The sequence below is a fragment of the Oreochromis aureus genome, linkage group 20 (assembly GCF_013358895.1).
Source record: "Oreochromis aureus strain Israel breed Guangdong linkage group 20, ZZ_aureus, whole genome shotgun sequence".
Taxonomy (NCBI): domain Eukaryota; kingdom Metazoa; phylum Chordata; class Actinopteri; order Cichliformes; family Cichlidae; genus Oreochromis; species Oreochromis aureus.
In genome coordinates this window covers 24,645,745-24,659,555 of record NC_052961.1, presented here as the reverse complement: position 1 = coordinate 24,659,555, position 13,811 = coordinate 24,645,745, and the positions used below count along the sequence as shown (strand labels likewise).

Below are 13,811 nucleotides of genomic sequence, written 5' to 3'. Positions count from 1 at the left end.
ACCCCTGTGGCCACTAGGATAAACACTAAGTAAAGCAATGATGTGGCATAATACACACACTGATACTTTGCAAGTATCCGTCTGTCAGAGGCGACACAAAGCCCTGCCCCGCTCGCTCCGTGTCTACGGTAGAGCAAAGTCTATGGTGACTGTAGACGGTTACGCTACAACTGATGATGGCGACACTAGAATATCGTGTTATAAATCCAGATGCCCCTGCGCCTCGTCAGCAGGCCGGGTTAGAAGTATGGTCTTCACCAAACCTCGACAGGAGCTGCTCAGCCGACTCGCTGCCTTCACTCACGCACAAAGGGTATCCCCGCACCTTCACGTCAGCAGTGCCCGGTGGTGCTTTCGGTGGCTCGTTACAAACGATGTGAAATATATGAAGTAGTAAGTGTATCGTATATTTAATGTCATACTAGGCAGGTTTACTGCATTTCCATTTACAACACATTTACCCGTGTATGGCTATTGTCAGTATATGTTGCTCGTTGTAAACTTTCTTTAAGTGACATTCATTTAACATTCACAATGATATTGTTGATGGTAACGTGTATCATTCCAGCATACCTGACAGGCACTTTTGACTGTACACAGTTGATTTTGTAAAGCCCCTTGCATTGCATTCATAATAAAGTTCACTGACTGTCCTGCAGTGCTGTTTTCATGTATTCCTGTTTCATCCGCTTTAATAAAGTGTCATGTGTTACAGTAACAGTGAGTTGTGGAATCACTTAAAGAATCCCTAAGTTGGGCTTTAATCTGCCTTAGATTTACTGACCTTCTTTGAATCAGCATCACAATAGTCCTAAGGGCACTGACAAAACATACAAGTACAAATAAATAAGTCAGTTGGTCACCCCCCAGAAACGCCCCTGTGATACAGGAAGTTATGTCAACGGCAGCTCTTCTCTATTTATAAAACTGTACTTTATTGAAACTCACCAGCAGTTTCATAATAGACTCAGATAAACATATAAATCCATGTTACACCATTCAGAGACTATTGATTCTTTTATTCAAGAGTCACCTCATGTTTTAAAGGAAAAACCAGACATTTGATCATCGTTGAGACGCTTAACAAAACAAAGGGGGCGGGGTCTCCATATTCCCACAATGCCATGCGCGCAAAGCAGCTTTAGAATAAGTATTTCACATTTATCTGTCGCCCTCAATAACTTTCTGGTGCATGTATTATGGATATTTATAGTAAAGGTGTATCTTTGTGTATCAAAGATAAACTCAGAAGTTTTTTTTGAGTAAACCGTAAGTGACTAAGCCAGTGCGAGAAATGGGCCCACTATCTCAGGCGCATTTACGTCAGCGCTCTTGTTTCTCTTCAGATCGTATAAATCTTTCGCCTTTTACTAAAGATTTCCGTGGAGAGGAACAACAAGAGTTTTACTCAATTTTTTGATGCCCTGCGTTTGCGGGGCTTTCTCTGCATGTGAAAAATATTAATGTTTTTCTTCAGCATACTATTCCCGAAGCCCGAAACTGGTTGCTAATCTGCGAGGAATGCACCAAATTCATATTTAATTTGTCGTACACATAACCACACAGTACGACATGTGGTGAAATGCGTGTTGCTGTGCGATTCCCGGTCATTAAACGACAGTAGAGAGTTTACCGATTTACAGATTATGACAAAATGTAATGATTACAAATAATCCATCCATCCGCTTCCGCTTATCCTTTTCAGGGTCGCGGGGGGCGCTGGAGCCTATCCCAGCTGTCATAGGGCGAGAGGCGGGGTACACTCTGGACAGGTCGCCAGTCTGTCGCAGGGCCAACACACAAGGACAGACAACCATTCACACTCACATTCACACCTAGTGACAATTTGGATTATCCAATTAACCTATCCCCACAAAGTGCATGTCTTTGGACGGTGGGAGGAAGCCGGAGTACCCGGAGGGAACCCACGCAAACACGGGGAGAACATGCAAACTCCACACAGAAAGACCCCGGCCTGATGGTGGAATTGAATTCAGGACCTTCTTGCTGTGCGGCAACAGTGCTAACCACCGTGCCACCGTGCTTCCGGTTACAAATAATAAATTATAATAATAAAATTTTATTTATAAAGCGCCTTTCAAGACACCCAAGGACACTGTACAATAGGATAAAACACATAATAGAACAATGACACAATGAAGAACAATAAAACAAAGGCACAAGATAAAATTAACAGTAAAAAAGAATGTGCAAATAACGATTTAGGAGATAAATTATAAGAAGTGTGCAAATAACAGGGTGCATGCGGTGACGTGTGTATGAGAGTCCAGTCCTACACCTGGTTCAGGGCCCGAATAGCCTGGGGGAAGAAGCTCCTCCTCATTCTCTCTGTTTTGGCCTTAAGGGAGCGGAAACGCTTCCCAGACCTCAACAGTGAGAAAAGTCCATTGTTGGGATGGGAGAGGTCCATCATAATCTTCCTGGCTTTGTTCTAGCACCGCTTGGTGTAGATGGACAGGAGGTCAGGAAGCTCTGACCGGCCGAGCGCACCACTCTTTGCAGATCTCGTCTGTTAATGTGACAGGACCATGACAGGTCCTGAGTTATGTGTACCCCCAGGTACCGGAAACTGTCCACTCTTTTTTTTTTTTTCAACTTTGTAACAGACATACGTCTTCCTGCAACTGTTAGCGGCACTTCAAATAATCCATATTGCTGAAAGGGGCACAGTTGTTGTTTCTCATTTTGTTTTTGTGCTCAGGAAAAATGCCGCTGTGTTCAGACACCAAATAAAGAGTTTTGCACGTCATTACTGAATTGTGACTTAGTGTTCTATCAAAATTTAAAACGAATGTCCTCATATGTGGATATCATTTTTCTCAGAAACTACATCAGGTGAAAAGATAATTCTTTGTTTTTCCATTCATCAGGTCCCAATCAGCGCAAATAGCAAAGAGAAATTAAAAATGCATGTCATGAAAGAGTTCGAGTCTCAGGAGGTTAAAGCTGAAGAGAAAAAACAAACTCTCCACTTCTTTTTCTATCCGTCCGCTGGTCGGCAGCAGTGCGCATAGAAGCGGGTTTCCAACAACCAATAAAATCCAAAGAAGGGGGACGGCAAACGGAACTAAATGGCTGCTCCCTTATAAGCACAAGTTAACGAGAGTACATTTATTTTAATCTGTTTGTAGATTCAATGTAAACACTGTACAGTGCGCGACGTAAAAGAGCGCGAGCGTGTACACGCACAGTGCTACAGATGTGCGGACCTTTATTCCTGCTTTTGAGCAGTTTGAATCCCTCAGCCGAGGACAGTCATGGTTGCTACTCATACTGTAAAAGCTGAAGTTTTCAATGACTGTGACCGTTCTGCTGATTTCACACACAGCACGCGGGGCAGCGGAATAATGAGAGCGCCATCTGGAAAGATTTTACTAGAACTAATGTTGATGCAGGGTTTGTAAGAGAGCTGTGAGCAGAGGTGATGGATTCACAGTTTTGTGCAAAACGTGACTTCCCGTGTTTGTTTGTTTTTACGTCTCATATAGCTACTTACACTGGTAGATAGGCTGTACTCAAGCGGGGATTTACGAAGGTATCATCTATCTATCATCAAAGGAATTACCTGTTGTGCAAATATCATTATTGAATCTAGGTTATAACATATCTTTATAGAGCTAGTATGTTATAATTCTTGCGATTTCTGGTGGCCTATTGGCTGGATCTCTCCTAAAACCAGACATTTTTAATGTCAAAGAGACTTTTTAGCTGGGTAAATAAAGGATATGTAAGTTAAAGGATAAGTAAGTCACGTTGCCACAAACTGATTGCAGTTTCTACCTTGTGACAATAGTGTTGTTTGCGTCACAAAATATATCACGTGATATAATTCATGAGCCATATGTTTGACATATGTTCAGTCAATTTTTGCCAAATACAGAAATCACTTTTGGCACTACAGTATATCAGGATCTCTGATGATGCTTTGCATGGACCTTTTCCATACCTATTTGTGGAGAACAAATAATTATGCAAACTCTCTCAAGAGAACTGGACCAGAGTGTAAACAAAAAGGAAAGCGGACCCTGGGAGCACTGAAGGCAGTTTTGTGAGTTGCACACTAATAATTGGAAGAGAAAGTTCTCAGCTGACTCCTACCTGTCTTGGACTGTCAGAGGGTGGATATGGTATACACAAGCATATCAGTGCATTGCTCAGTATGAAGGTTCCTCAAAGAGTTCACACTCCTATAGAAGTCTTGCAACAGCTGCAACATTTGTTGAATAGTGGCAGAGTATGGCTCCACGCAGATTTACTGTTGAGCTCTTTGTCCCTAATAATGGATGCATCAGAGTAGTGACAGCTGCTACTGAAGGGTGTCATGTTGTGGTTAGCGTAGACAGTGCTGCGAGGCAAATTACCAATACTGACAAACTGACAAGCTAAACTAAGAGATACAGGAGCAGAGTGTGCGCAGATGGATCTTTGTGGGCATGTCTTAGCATCAGTGGATTTAACAGAGGCTATAGTCGAAATCCTGGAGCCAACTGAGGAAGTAACACATTCAGGATGCCAAGATGACCCATCTATTTCCTCTGTGATTATGTGCACCCAGGCCCTCAGCGCTGCTCTGACTAAACTTACAGTAAACAAGGGTGTGAGAGGTCTGTAGGAGACTTAGAAGTTAATATACCTGCTTCATACCCAACCGCTTCTTCATATATATTAAACTGTAATCTTAGGTCATATTAAGAGCACTTCTTTATCTGGATTTGGTAATCCCGTAAAAGTCTTTATCTGTAAAAATATTTATTTTTATATGTAAAAGTTAGGCTTTCTATCTTGAGGTGTAACACTCTCTTTAAGTTATGTGCCACCAAAAAGCTTCCTTTTAGTAAATGTGATTAAATTATATGATGCAATAAATATAAATACAAAAATACTATTTTCATTTGGGAAAAAAGTTTCTTTATGAAACTGCTTATAAAAAAGTTTGATTGATTTATAATGGCACATGACTTCAGGGAAGAGTAATTGCTGGTGACCATTTATTCTCAGATGAGGTTTTATTTTCTACATTTTAAAGAAAGCATCACAGACCGTTTTTAAGAGCATTTTCGGTTTAATTCTTTAGGCACTACAAGCATTACACCCACTTAATTGTATTAAATGGTGCAAACACACTAAACAATTTAATGTATAGCACTGATGTTTTCTTACACAGATTTTTTCTGTTTTCAGAGCCATACATGTGAAATTATTTACAAATCCAATCAAAGCAAATTTTGCTCTTTTCAAACTTTAAATCAAACTTTAAATTAAATCGAACACTTGCATAACTATACCGTTCACAGCAAAGCCAATAAATCAGCTAAATGTCTCTTCAATGCAGGCATTAGTGAACATGACTTTCAAACCATTATGTCAAAGGCACAGCTATATTTAGCTTTTCTATTAGTAGCAAATGTAGAAAATCAGGACCTCCAGTTCTCGCTAATACTTTTCGTTATTATGCAATGGATTTTCCATTGCATATCAGGTTGATTAAGTCACAGTGATCTCCTGCAGCAGATCAGCAGGGAAGTAGCCCAGCTTGCGTCCAGTGCTGACCTTCAAGTAGCCGCCTTTCTCATCTCCTTTCTTCACCACAATCTGAAATACAGGGTAGCAACAGATTAAGCAACCTTACTATTATAAAGACAAAGAACTTTGATTTACAATTTGGGTCATAATTTATAAAAGACACACAAAAACACAGAGGATTTCAAATCAAACAATAAAGATGTATTCAAGTGCAGACTTTTGACTTTAATTCAAGTGGTTATACACATTTTTTACACATCTTATGTGCGCGCGCGCGCACACACACTTGTCTGTGAAGGTTCTCAGTCATCCAGGTCATCGTAGTCTAAGGAGCTTGGAAAGAAAAGCGTACCAGATTTTAAGCCCTATGGAAGTGTCCCCAAGAGGGTCACAGACCCCCTGTTGATCCTAAAATCTACGACTCTATACCAATTGCTCTTAGAACTGAAGAAGCTTCTCAGATGAGAGGTGAAACATCTTCAAGGAAACTTAAAGAAGTCCAGATGCTTTTCTTTCCAATCTCCTTAAACCACACACACACACACACACACACACACACACTGAAGTTACCTGGTCTTTCTTCAGTGTAATTTGTCCCATCTCTCTGTTCCCCACAAAGGAGCGGGTCACCTTGTAAACTCTTTCTGATGCTCGGACTTTTATGAGGTAGTTGGCGGGGAAGTAGCCGGACTTCTCTCCCATCTTTCCCTGACAACACAGAGCAGAATTTGTGTACTCATCATCAATAGCACAAACTGAAACAGCATTTGTAAACCTCTAAGAACTTTAACTCACCCTCCACCACTCTTCATTGGAGTCATCCAACACTGTGATCCGATCACCAGGGCTAGTAAACACATTCTCGGTAAGTGCTTTTGTCACTGCCTTTATGTTAAAATTTCCATAATTAAAATTGAAAGTTGATTAAATTTAGCAAAATAGAAAGAATTATTCATTATGAATTAGTGTTCATATTTGATTGTGATTTTCTTACTGAAAGTCAAGGTCATCTTTCTCAATGGCCTTGAAGCGGTAGAGAGCCAGGTAATAGTGGGACTGGGAGAAAGTGCCTTTAGTCTGGGGACAAAAAAAGCATGGATGCTAGTTTATATGACAAATGTTATTAAGTTTAAATAAAAAAAAAAAACATGCACGTATGGTGCTACTTAGCAACAAAGCGTTACTTGTATGCAATAATCGACTGCTTACCTTGTCATCTGCTTTGTCTCCTCCTTTCTCTTTTTTATCATCAGGCTTCCCTGTTTGAGTATCAGACATCACACAATCATATCTTTTATGACTAACTTGCATATTTTACACCACAGACATAAGCTCTTGCTTTAACTCTACCTTCTCCTCCCTCCTCATTCTCTTTGGGCTGCTGGTTCTCCTCTTCCTCCTCTTCCATCATCATCATCATCTAGAGGACACAGCAGTGTTAAAACAGCACTGATCTCATGTTTTATATATCAAACATGAAATCTGTTCTTAAAATGATTTCAAACACTGCATTTTCTTGATTACATAAATTGTATTTATTTTATTTGCAGTGAGTCAATCTCTAAAAACTGTTGAGATTCATAGATTTTATGTTTTGATTAAGATTATTATAAATGCCTACATTTTTCTTATCATTTTCATTCTTCTTACGCTCCTTATTTGCCATGATGACGCCAACCCGCAGGGTGTCAAAAACTGGGTCGTTCCGGTTTGGGTTGTCTGGTTAAGGACAGAGATAAACACAAAATCAACATGCAGCATAAGAATTGCTACACTATACTACACTAGATTGACTAGTCTACGTTCTCAAGATCCCGAAGAGTTAATCTAAAAAGGAAAACTACATTTACTCATTCAGATATTTCTAAACATCTGCAGATTCCAAGATCATCAGTTCAAACAATTGTACATAAGTTATTCAAATGTTTCACCAGATTGCCAAGATCTGGAAGAAGACTCAAATGTCACCTGCGGAAGAGTGAAGGAACCCAGGAACCACTAAGATTCAAGCCTGCCATGAACTTGAAACTGTTAAAAACCAGTGTCACTGTCCACAGTGTACTAACTTTTATATCACTCCGGACTGAGAGGGTGTTGACCAAGAAAGAAACCTCTGCTCCAAAAACAGCACCTTCAAGCATGGTCAAAATGGACATGGACATGGACAAGTCAAATGCCTTCTGGAGAAAAATGTTATGATCAGACAAGACAAAGATGTAACTATTTGTGTAACTATTTTTTGGAGTAGTAAAGGTGAAGCTTTCAGACCTAAGAACACTGTACCAACTGTTAAGCACGGTGGTAGTAGCATCATGCTTTGGGGCTGTTTTTAAGATAAGATAAGATGACCTTTATTAGTCCCACAGGTGGGAAATTTGTTTTGTTACAACAAAGTGCAAAGTTGTGTAGCAGAAATTAGAAAACACTGGAAAGCAATAAAATACAATAAAATAAAATACCATATACAATAGAATAAAATAGAATAGAATAATATATACAATAGAATAAAATGGAAATATAAATACTATATACAACTGAGTAGGAAAATACAAAAATACAACTTCGTCAGAAGAAGAATTGCACATATAGCAGTCTTATTGCACATGTGTGGATGTGTGTGTTTGATCAGCTGCAAAAGTCTTTATTGTGGAGTCTGACAGCAGTGGGGAGGAAAGACCTGTGAAATCTCTCCGTCCCACACCGTGGGTGCCGCAGTCTCCCACTGAAGGAGCTGCTCAGTGCTGTCACAGTCTCATGCATGGGGTGGGGGATGTTGTCCAACAGGGATGACAGCTTAGCCGCCATTCTCCTGTCACTCACCACCTCCACTGGGTTCAGAGGGCATCCCAGAACAGAGCTGGCCCTTCGGATCAGCCTGTTCAGTCTCTTCCTGTCCCCAGCAGAGATACTGCTGCCCCAGCAGACCACACCATAGAAGATGGCTGAGGCCACCACAGAGTCATAGAAGGTCTTCAGGAGTGGGCCCTCCACTCCAAACGACCTGAGTCTCCGCAGCAGGTACAGCCTGCTCTGCCCTTTCCTGTAGAGGGCGTCTGAGTTATGAGTCCAGTCTAGTTTGCTGTTCAGATGAACACCAAGGTACCTGTAGCTGTCCACAGCCTCAATGTCCATACCTTGGATGTTCAGTGGTTGCAGTGGAGGATGCTTGTGCCTGCAGAAGTCTACCACCAGCTCCTTGGTTTTACTGGCATTGATCTGGAGGTAGTTCAGCTGGCACCAGTCCACAAAGTCTTGAGTCAGTCCTCTGTATTCCTTGTCGTCCCCATCAGTGATGAGGCCGACTATTGCAGAGTCATCAGAGAACTTCTGCAGGAAGCACTGGGTGGAGTTGTGGGAGAAGTCTGCAGTGTAGATGGTGAAGAGGAACGAAGCCAGAACCGTTCCCTGTGGGGCCCCCGTACTGCAGACGACCCTGTCCAACACACAGCCCTGAGTCCTCACATACTGTGGTCGGTCGGTGAGGTAGTCCAAAATCCAGATAGTGAGGTGATGGTCCACTCCAGAGTTCTCCAGCTTGTCCTTCAGAACCGAGGGAAGAATAGTGTTGAAGGCACTGGAGAAATCAAAGAACATGATTCTCACAGTGCTCCCAGCGGTCTCCAGGTGTGCGAGGGAACGATGTAGGAGGTGAATGACGGCATCATCCGCTCCAATGCCAGGTTGGTAGGCAAACTGAAGTGGGTCCAGTGATGAGCTCACCAGGCGCCGAAGCTGAGCCAGGACCAGCCGCTCCAGGGTCTTCATCAGGTGGGATGTCAGAGCCACCGGCCTCTAGCTCTTGAGGTCCTTGGGGCGTGAAGTCTTTGGCACTGGAACAACACAGGAGGTTTTCCAGAGCTGTGGGACTCTTCCCAGCCTCAGGCTCAGGTTGAAGAGGTGCTCGATCCGCGCAGGACCTGACGACCCTTGAGCTGATGCCATCTGGGTCCGCTGCCTTCTTGCCATTAATCCTCCTCAGTTCCCTCCTAACCTGGGTGGTTGAGAGAGACAGGCTCGAGCCTTGTGATGAGTGTGTATTGGATGCTGTTGTTGGGGGTGGGGAGGAGTTTTGCTGCCAGCGGTACTGTTATATTGCACAAAGCGGATGGAATAATGAACAAGGAGGACTACCTACAAATTCTTCAAATTCACCTCAAATTAACAGCTAGATGGTTGAAACCTGGGCACAGCTGTGTATTCCAACAGAACAATGATCCCAAACATGCATCAAAGCTGGTTTTGGAATGGATAAAGCTGGCTAACATTAAGTTTCTGCAATGGTCTTTAACTTCAACCCTAAAAATTTGTGGACTATGCTGGTTGGATAGCAGGAAGCCAACAAATTTATACTAATTCTGCTAATTCTGCCAAGATGAATGGTCAGAAGCTCGTTGATGGCTACCAAATTTGTCTGGTTGCGGTGCAACTTGCTGAGAGACACTGAACCAATTTTTAGTGGGGTTGTATGTAAATATTTGAGACCACATGTATACTTTTGACCCCTGTATAGATTATAGATTATAAACTTGTGCACCCAATTATTGTTTTTTTCAAGTCACTAAGGGTGTATGCTGTACAATCATTTCCCCCTGGAACAAGAACAAATCAAAGAATTAAAATGCTAAAATTACCATGACCTTTGTGATAAATTCTTATTATTATTAAATCACTAATATTTAGCAGTTGGAGCCACTGCAGTTGCTGCACGGAGGACCAGGGGAAATAACAAAGTGAAGGTAAGTGAATGTGAATTACGGAGGGAAAATAAACAAAAAAAGAGTTTGCTGTTTCACTTTACTTGGTTTCTTATTTTAGTGTTAACTAAATGTATGAAGCACTGGGATAAAAGGATCAGTGTTATAGTGACATTGACACATTCTGCTGTTTTCCTAAGAAATATTATTTCCCAACACAAAGGTCAGAATGTTGCTTGAGCGTCTGCTTTACACTGTCCTTTAAAAATGTCATTAAATTAATCATTTCAAGCATGTTTAAGTTTAAAAATATTTAAATGCACCTTGTCAAATATAATAATCGTAAGTGTTGCTAAAGAGGAAATACAGACACCGTGCTTAGTTTCCTTTGCGGTAGCAGCCTTGAATTTAAGGTTAAGAAATTTAGATACACAAGAGATATATTGCCATGCCAGATTCAGTGGACTCACTTGGGTCTGGTTGGTCACTGCTGTACAGGGGGGAGCTGTAGGCCCTTCTGAATCCAGGTGGCTACAGGAAAGAAGAAAAAAAGTTTTTTAAAAAAGTTTTAAAAAATATATCTCTCTCACTCTCAAGGGCAGTAAAAGGAAACTGCAGATATAGTTTCATATCCAGTGCACACCAGCAAACTCACAATTTTGCCAAAACACCTCTGAAACTCGACATACGACTGACATGAGTGGTGGATGTTGGTCTTACAGTTTTTGCATCTCAGGCAAAATTTGTTGTTCACTGAAAGATGAGGAACCAAAATTAACAGTCTCAATCTTTAGAACAAATACCTATGGGATTATATGATGATTGATTATTTATAACATTAATATAAAAAACAGCACTTACAGACTATCATGCGAGCGCAGACGTCACAAAACTTGGGCTTCTTGCAGTAGTGGTCCTTGAATTTGTGGGGTTTGTCATTGACCCGGACGACAGACTCTGAAGGAGGTTCTGGTTCCTTCTCCTCCACCTCCACTTCCTCCTCATATATGAAATAGACCTGCAGACCCAAGGGACATATCTCAGACAAAAACCCCCAACAACAAACATGTGATAGAGTTGTTATATAAGTTGTTATTAAAGTTTTTAAATGTTAAACATACTGAGCTGCCAGTGTCAATGTCACACAGTATTATGAAGTATTACATTAGTGTCTTGCCTTGTTTGTTTATCAGCTGGTACCTGATCTCTGTCTTACATTTAGCTTTTCAGGACCTAGTGAATAACATTTCGATGACTAATCCAGATCAGCCAGCAGTGCTCATTTTTTCCATAAGGTTGTATAAGACAGGGACACTTAAGCTCATATTGTTTCCAGCTGATGCTGCACTGCAACCCTGTCCCAGTTGGTGGCTATTTTAAACAGCCCAAGAATGGCACTGCTAATGGCGGGGGGTTGACATGGTGCTGTCACTCACAGTGTCTCCGTCCTCCCTCACTACATTGTCAGGAGCTGGGGGGTTGTCATGGATATCCACAGAGTTTTTGTCATCGTCCCAACACACACACACACACACACACACACACACACACACACACACACACACACACACACTCAGCCATGAGTGAGGTTAACTGCTGCGACTATAGATAGTTATTTTGTTTATTCTCAACATTATGATCACTTTTTATTCTAAAGGAACATGTAAGCATATAAAGCGAGGAAAAAGGTTTTGCCTATAAACAAACTTTAAAAAAACACAAGTAAAGTAAAACTCCCATTCCACCTTAAAATAGTAGAATCGTGGCAATTTAATATACGACTCAATTTGTTTAAGGATATCCTTGCCGCACATTCTTTCAAGTGGACATAGAGCTGCTTTAGACACAGATGATGCTCCAGAATATTTTTCTGGCATGGGCTACTTCAGTATTTAGTAAACAGGAAATGGAATTAAGACTTAAATGGTAAAGAAGTGCTACGACCAAGCCAATAAAATGAGTATCAAGAGGCAAGTATATTGATTTTAAGAATTATACTTACGGATCCATGGTTTGATGTAGACAGCGTCAGTTCACCCCCACCTAGAAAGTGAACAGTTAGGTGGGTTTTTTTCCCGAAAGATGAGACAGTTTGATAAAAGTGATATCATGAGAGAATGTTCTACTAATTATTTGTTTACTCAAAACTTTGAATGACTTAGCCCATATGCACTATTATGTCAAATTGTTTTCAAAGTAGGTGAAAAATCAAATACATATTCCTGAACTTCTTAGAGGGAAGTTTAAAGAAATATTAGAAAATAAGCCTGCATTTGGTTTTTATTAAAAATGTATTTAAAAAAATATCAAATATGGTAATACAATAGAAAATATATTTCTGTGTCCGTGTGAACACTACATGCACTTGCATATCCACACAGTGTTAGAATGTGCTTGTCTTCTATACTATTCTAGGGTTGTGAAATTTAATCTCATCACAGCTAAATTTGGCTGCCTCTGTCAGCCAGGAAAAAAGCAACTAAAAATTAAGAAAATGTTATGGAAATAAAAAAAAAAATATCATAGTTTGTAAACTGACAGAGATAATCTCAGAGTTGGGGTTGTTTAGCTCGTGTTTTAAAACTAATGGAACTTCACTCAAATTAATTCAAATAAACTGAGTGATTATAACACAGGTCATGCACAAACATTTTTTTTCATTAAAAACATTCTTTAAACTACAGCAATAACCTACCTTTTGTCTAAATTTGTACAGATCGCACTGAAGAAATCATAAATCCGGTGTGCTGGCAAAATCTCAGTGAATGGGTTTTCACCTGCTGGCAATGACCAGAGCCCTGTATGGTCAGTATGTTACAAAGCAGCTTCACTTCAGGCCCTCGGGATGCTGGGCTGTCACAAAGTCTGGTCCCTCTGTCTTCTTTAGATATTTTCCAAAGTGACTTTAGGTTGTAGTTTGAGTGTATATCTGGAGTTGTGTATCTATGATTTTGGGTGTGTGCTTGTGTGCATGCCAGGCTTAGCGGTCCTATGTCAAGCTGACACTTTGCAACAGCTGAGGACCTTGGACTGAGCACCGATGACGGGGGGGAAATCAGATACATTTTCTCCTTCTGTCTTCAATACATCTCTTTCCCCTTGTCCCACTTGTTCACAGACAACAGAAACACTGCTAAGCATCCATGCTTACTCACTGTCACGGTCATCCTTTGGAGCCTGAAATGAATAATGCAGGTGGCCTTTATAATAAACATATTTTTTCCATATCATGCTGTATCTCTGTGCATATTAATTATTATTATCGTTGTGCTATACAGTTATGATATGCCCCTTACTATGTTTTACTACATATATATATATATATATATATACATATATATATATATATATATATGCCTTAATGGATAGAGTATGTTTAACTTTTCATTTAAATTTCGTGATATGGGCCACAAATGCAGTGTAGACAGGCGGAAGTGAATCCACTATTGTCAAGTGAACACATGTTATTATTCTGTCATTATCATGTCCTCTGTCAAGGAGCTGAACACAGCTTCATTCAGGTCTGTCTGGAACACTACAAAGGTCCCGTTGCATGTCGGGTACAATATTCCT

The 13,811-nt window shown here is 40.7% G+C and overlaps 1 protein-coding gene and 1 non-coding gene across 2 annotated transcripts; one reads left to right on the top strand and one right to left on the bottom strand.

The window, feature by feature from the left end:
* The first annotated feature begins 1,327 nt into the window (after nt 1–1,327).
* Nucleotides 1,328–1,440, top strand: LOC116319015. The gene has a single exon (XR_004199352.1). It is a non-coding gene; the product is annotated as a U5 spliceosomal RNA (small nuclear RNA).
* A 3,572-nt stretch (nt 1,441–5,012) lies between these two features.
* Nucleotides 5,013–13,204, bottom strand: stac3 (SH3 and cysteine rich domain 3). Its single transcript, XM_031738201.2, has 13 exons — nt 12,934–13,204; nt 12,241–12,281; nt 11,675–11,753; nt 11,100–11,256; nt 10,894–10,991; nt 10,709–10,769; nt 7,166–7,263; nt 6,895–6,964; nt 6,754–6,803; nt 6,539–6,621; nt 6,340–6,391; nt 6,115–6,252; nt 5,013–5,613 (listed from the first exon to the last, which is right to left on the bottom strand). Exons 2-13 carry the CDS (start codon nt 12,246–12,248, stop codon nt 5,506–5,508), a joined length of 1,002 nt encoding a protein of 333 aa, XP_031594061.1. The 5' UTR covers nt 12,249–12,281; nt 12,934–13,204; the 3' UTR covers nt 5,013–5,505.
* Between the last annotated feature and the right edge of the window lie 607 nt (nt 13,205–13,811).

Bases quoted from the DNA above. Each gene is read 5' to 3' on its own strand.
- stac3 (XM_031738201.2), bottom strand. The intron at 10,992-11,099 runs GTAAGTGCTGTT...CTCATCTTTCAG, and splicing joins CTGCGCTCGCATGATAGTCT to TGAACAACAAATTTTGCCTG. The intron at 6,622-6,753 runs GTAAGCAGTCGA...TTTTGTCCCCAG, and splicing joins GAGACAAAGCAGATGACAAG to ACTAAAGGCACTTTCTCCCA.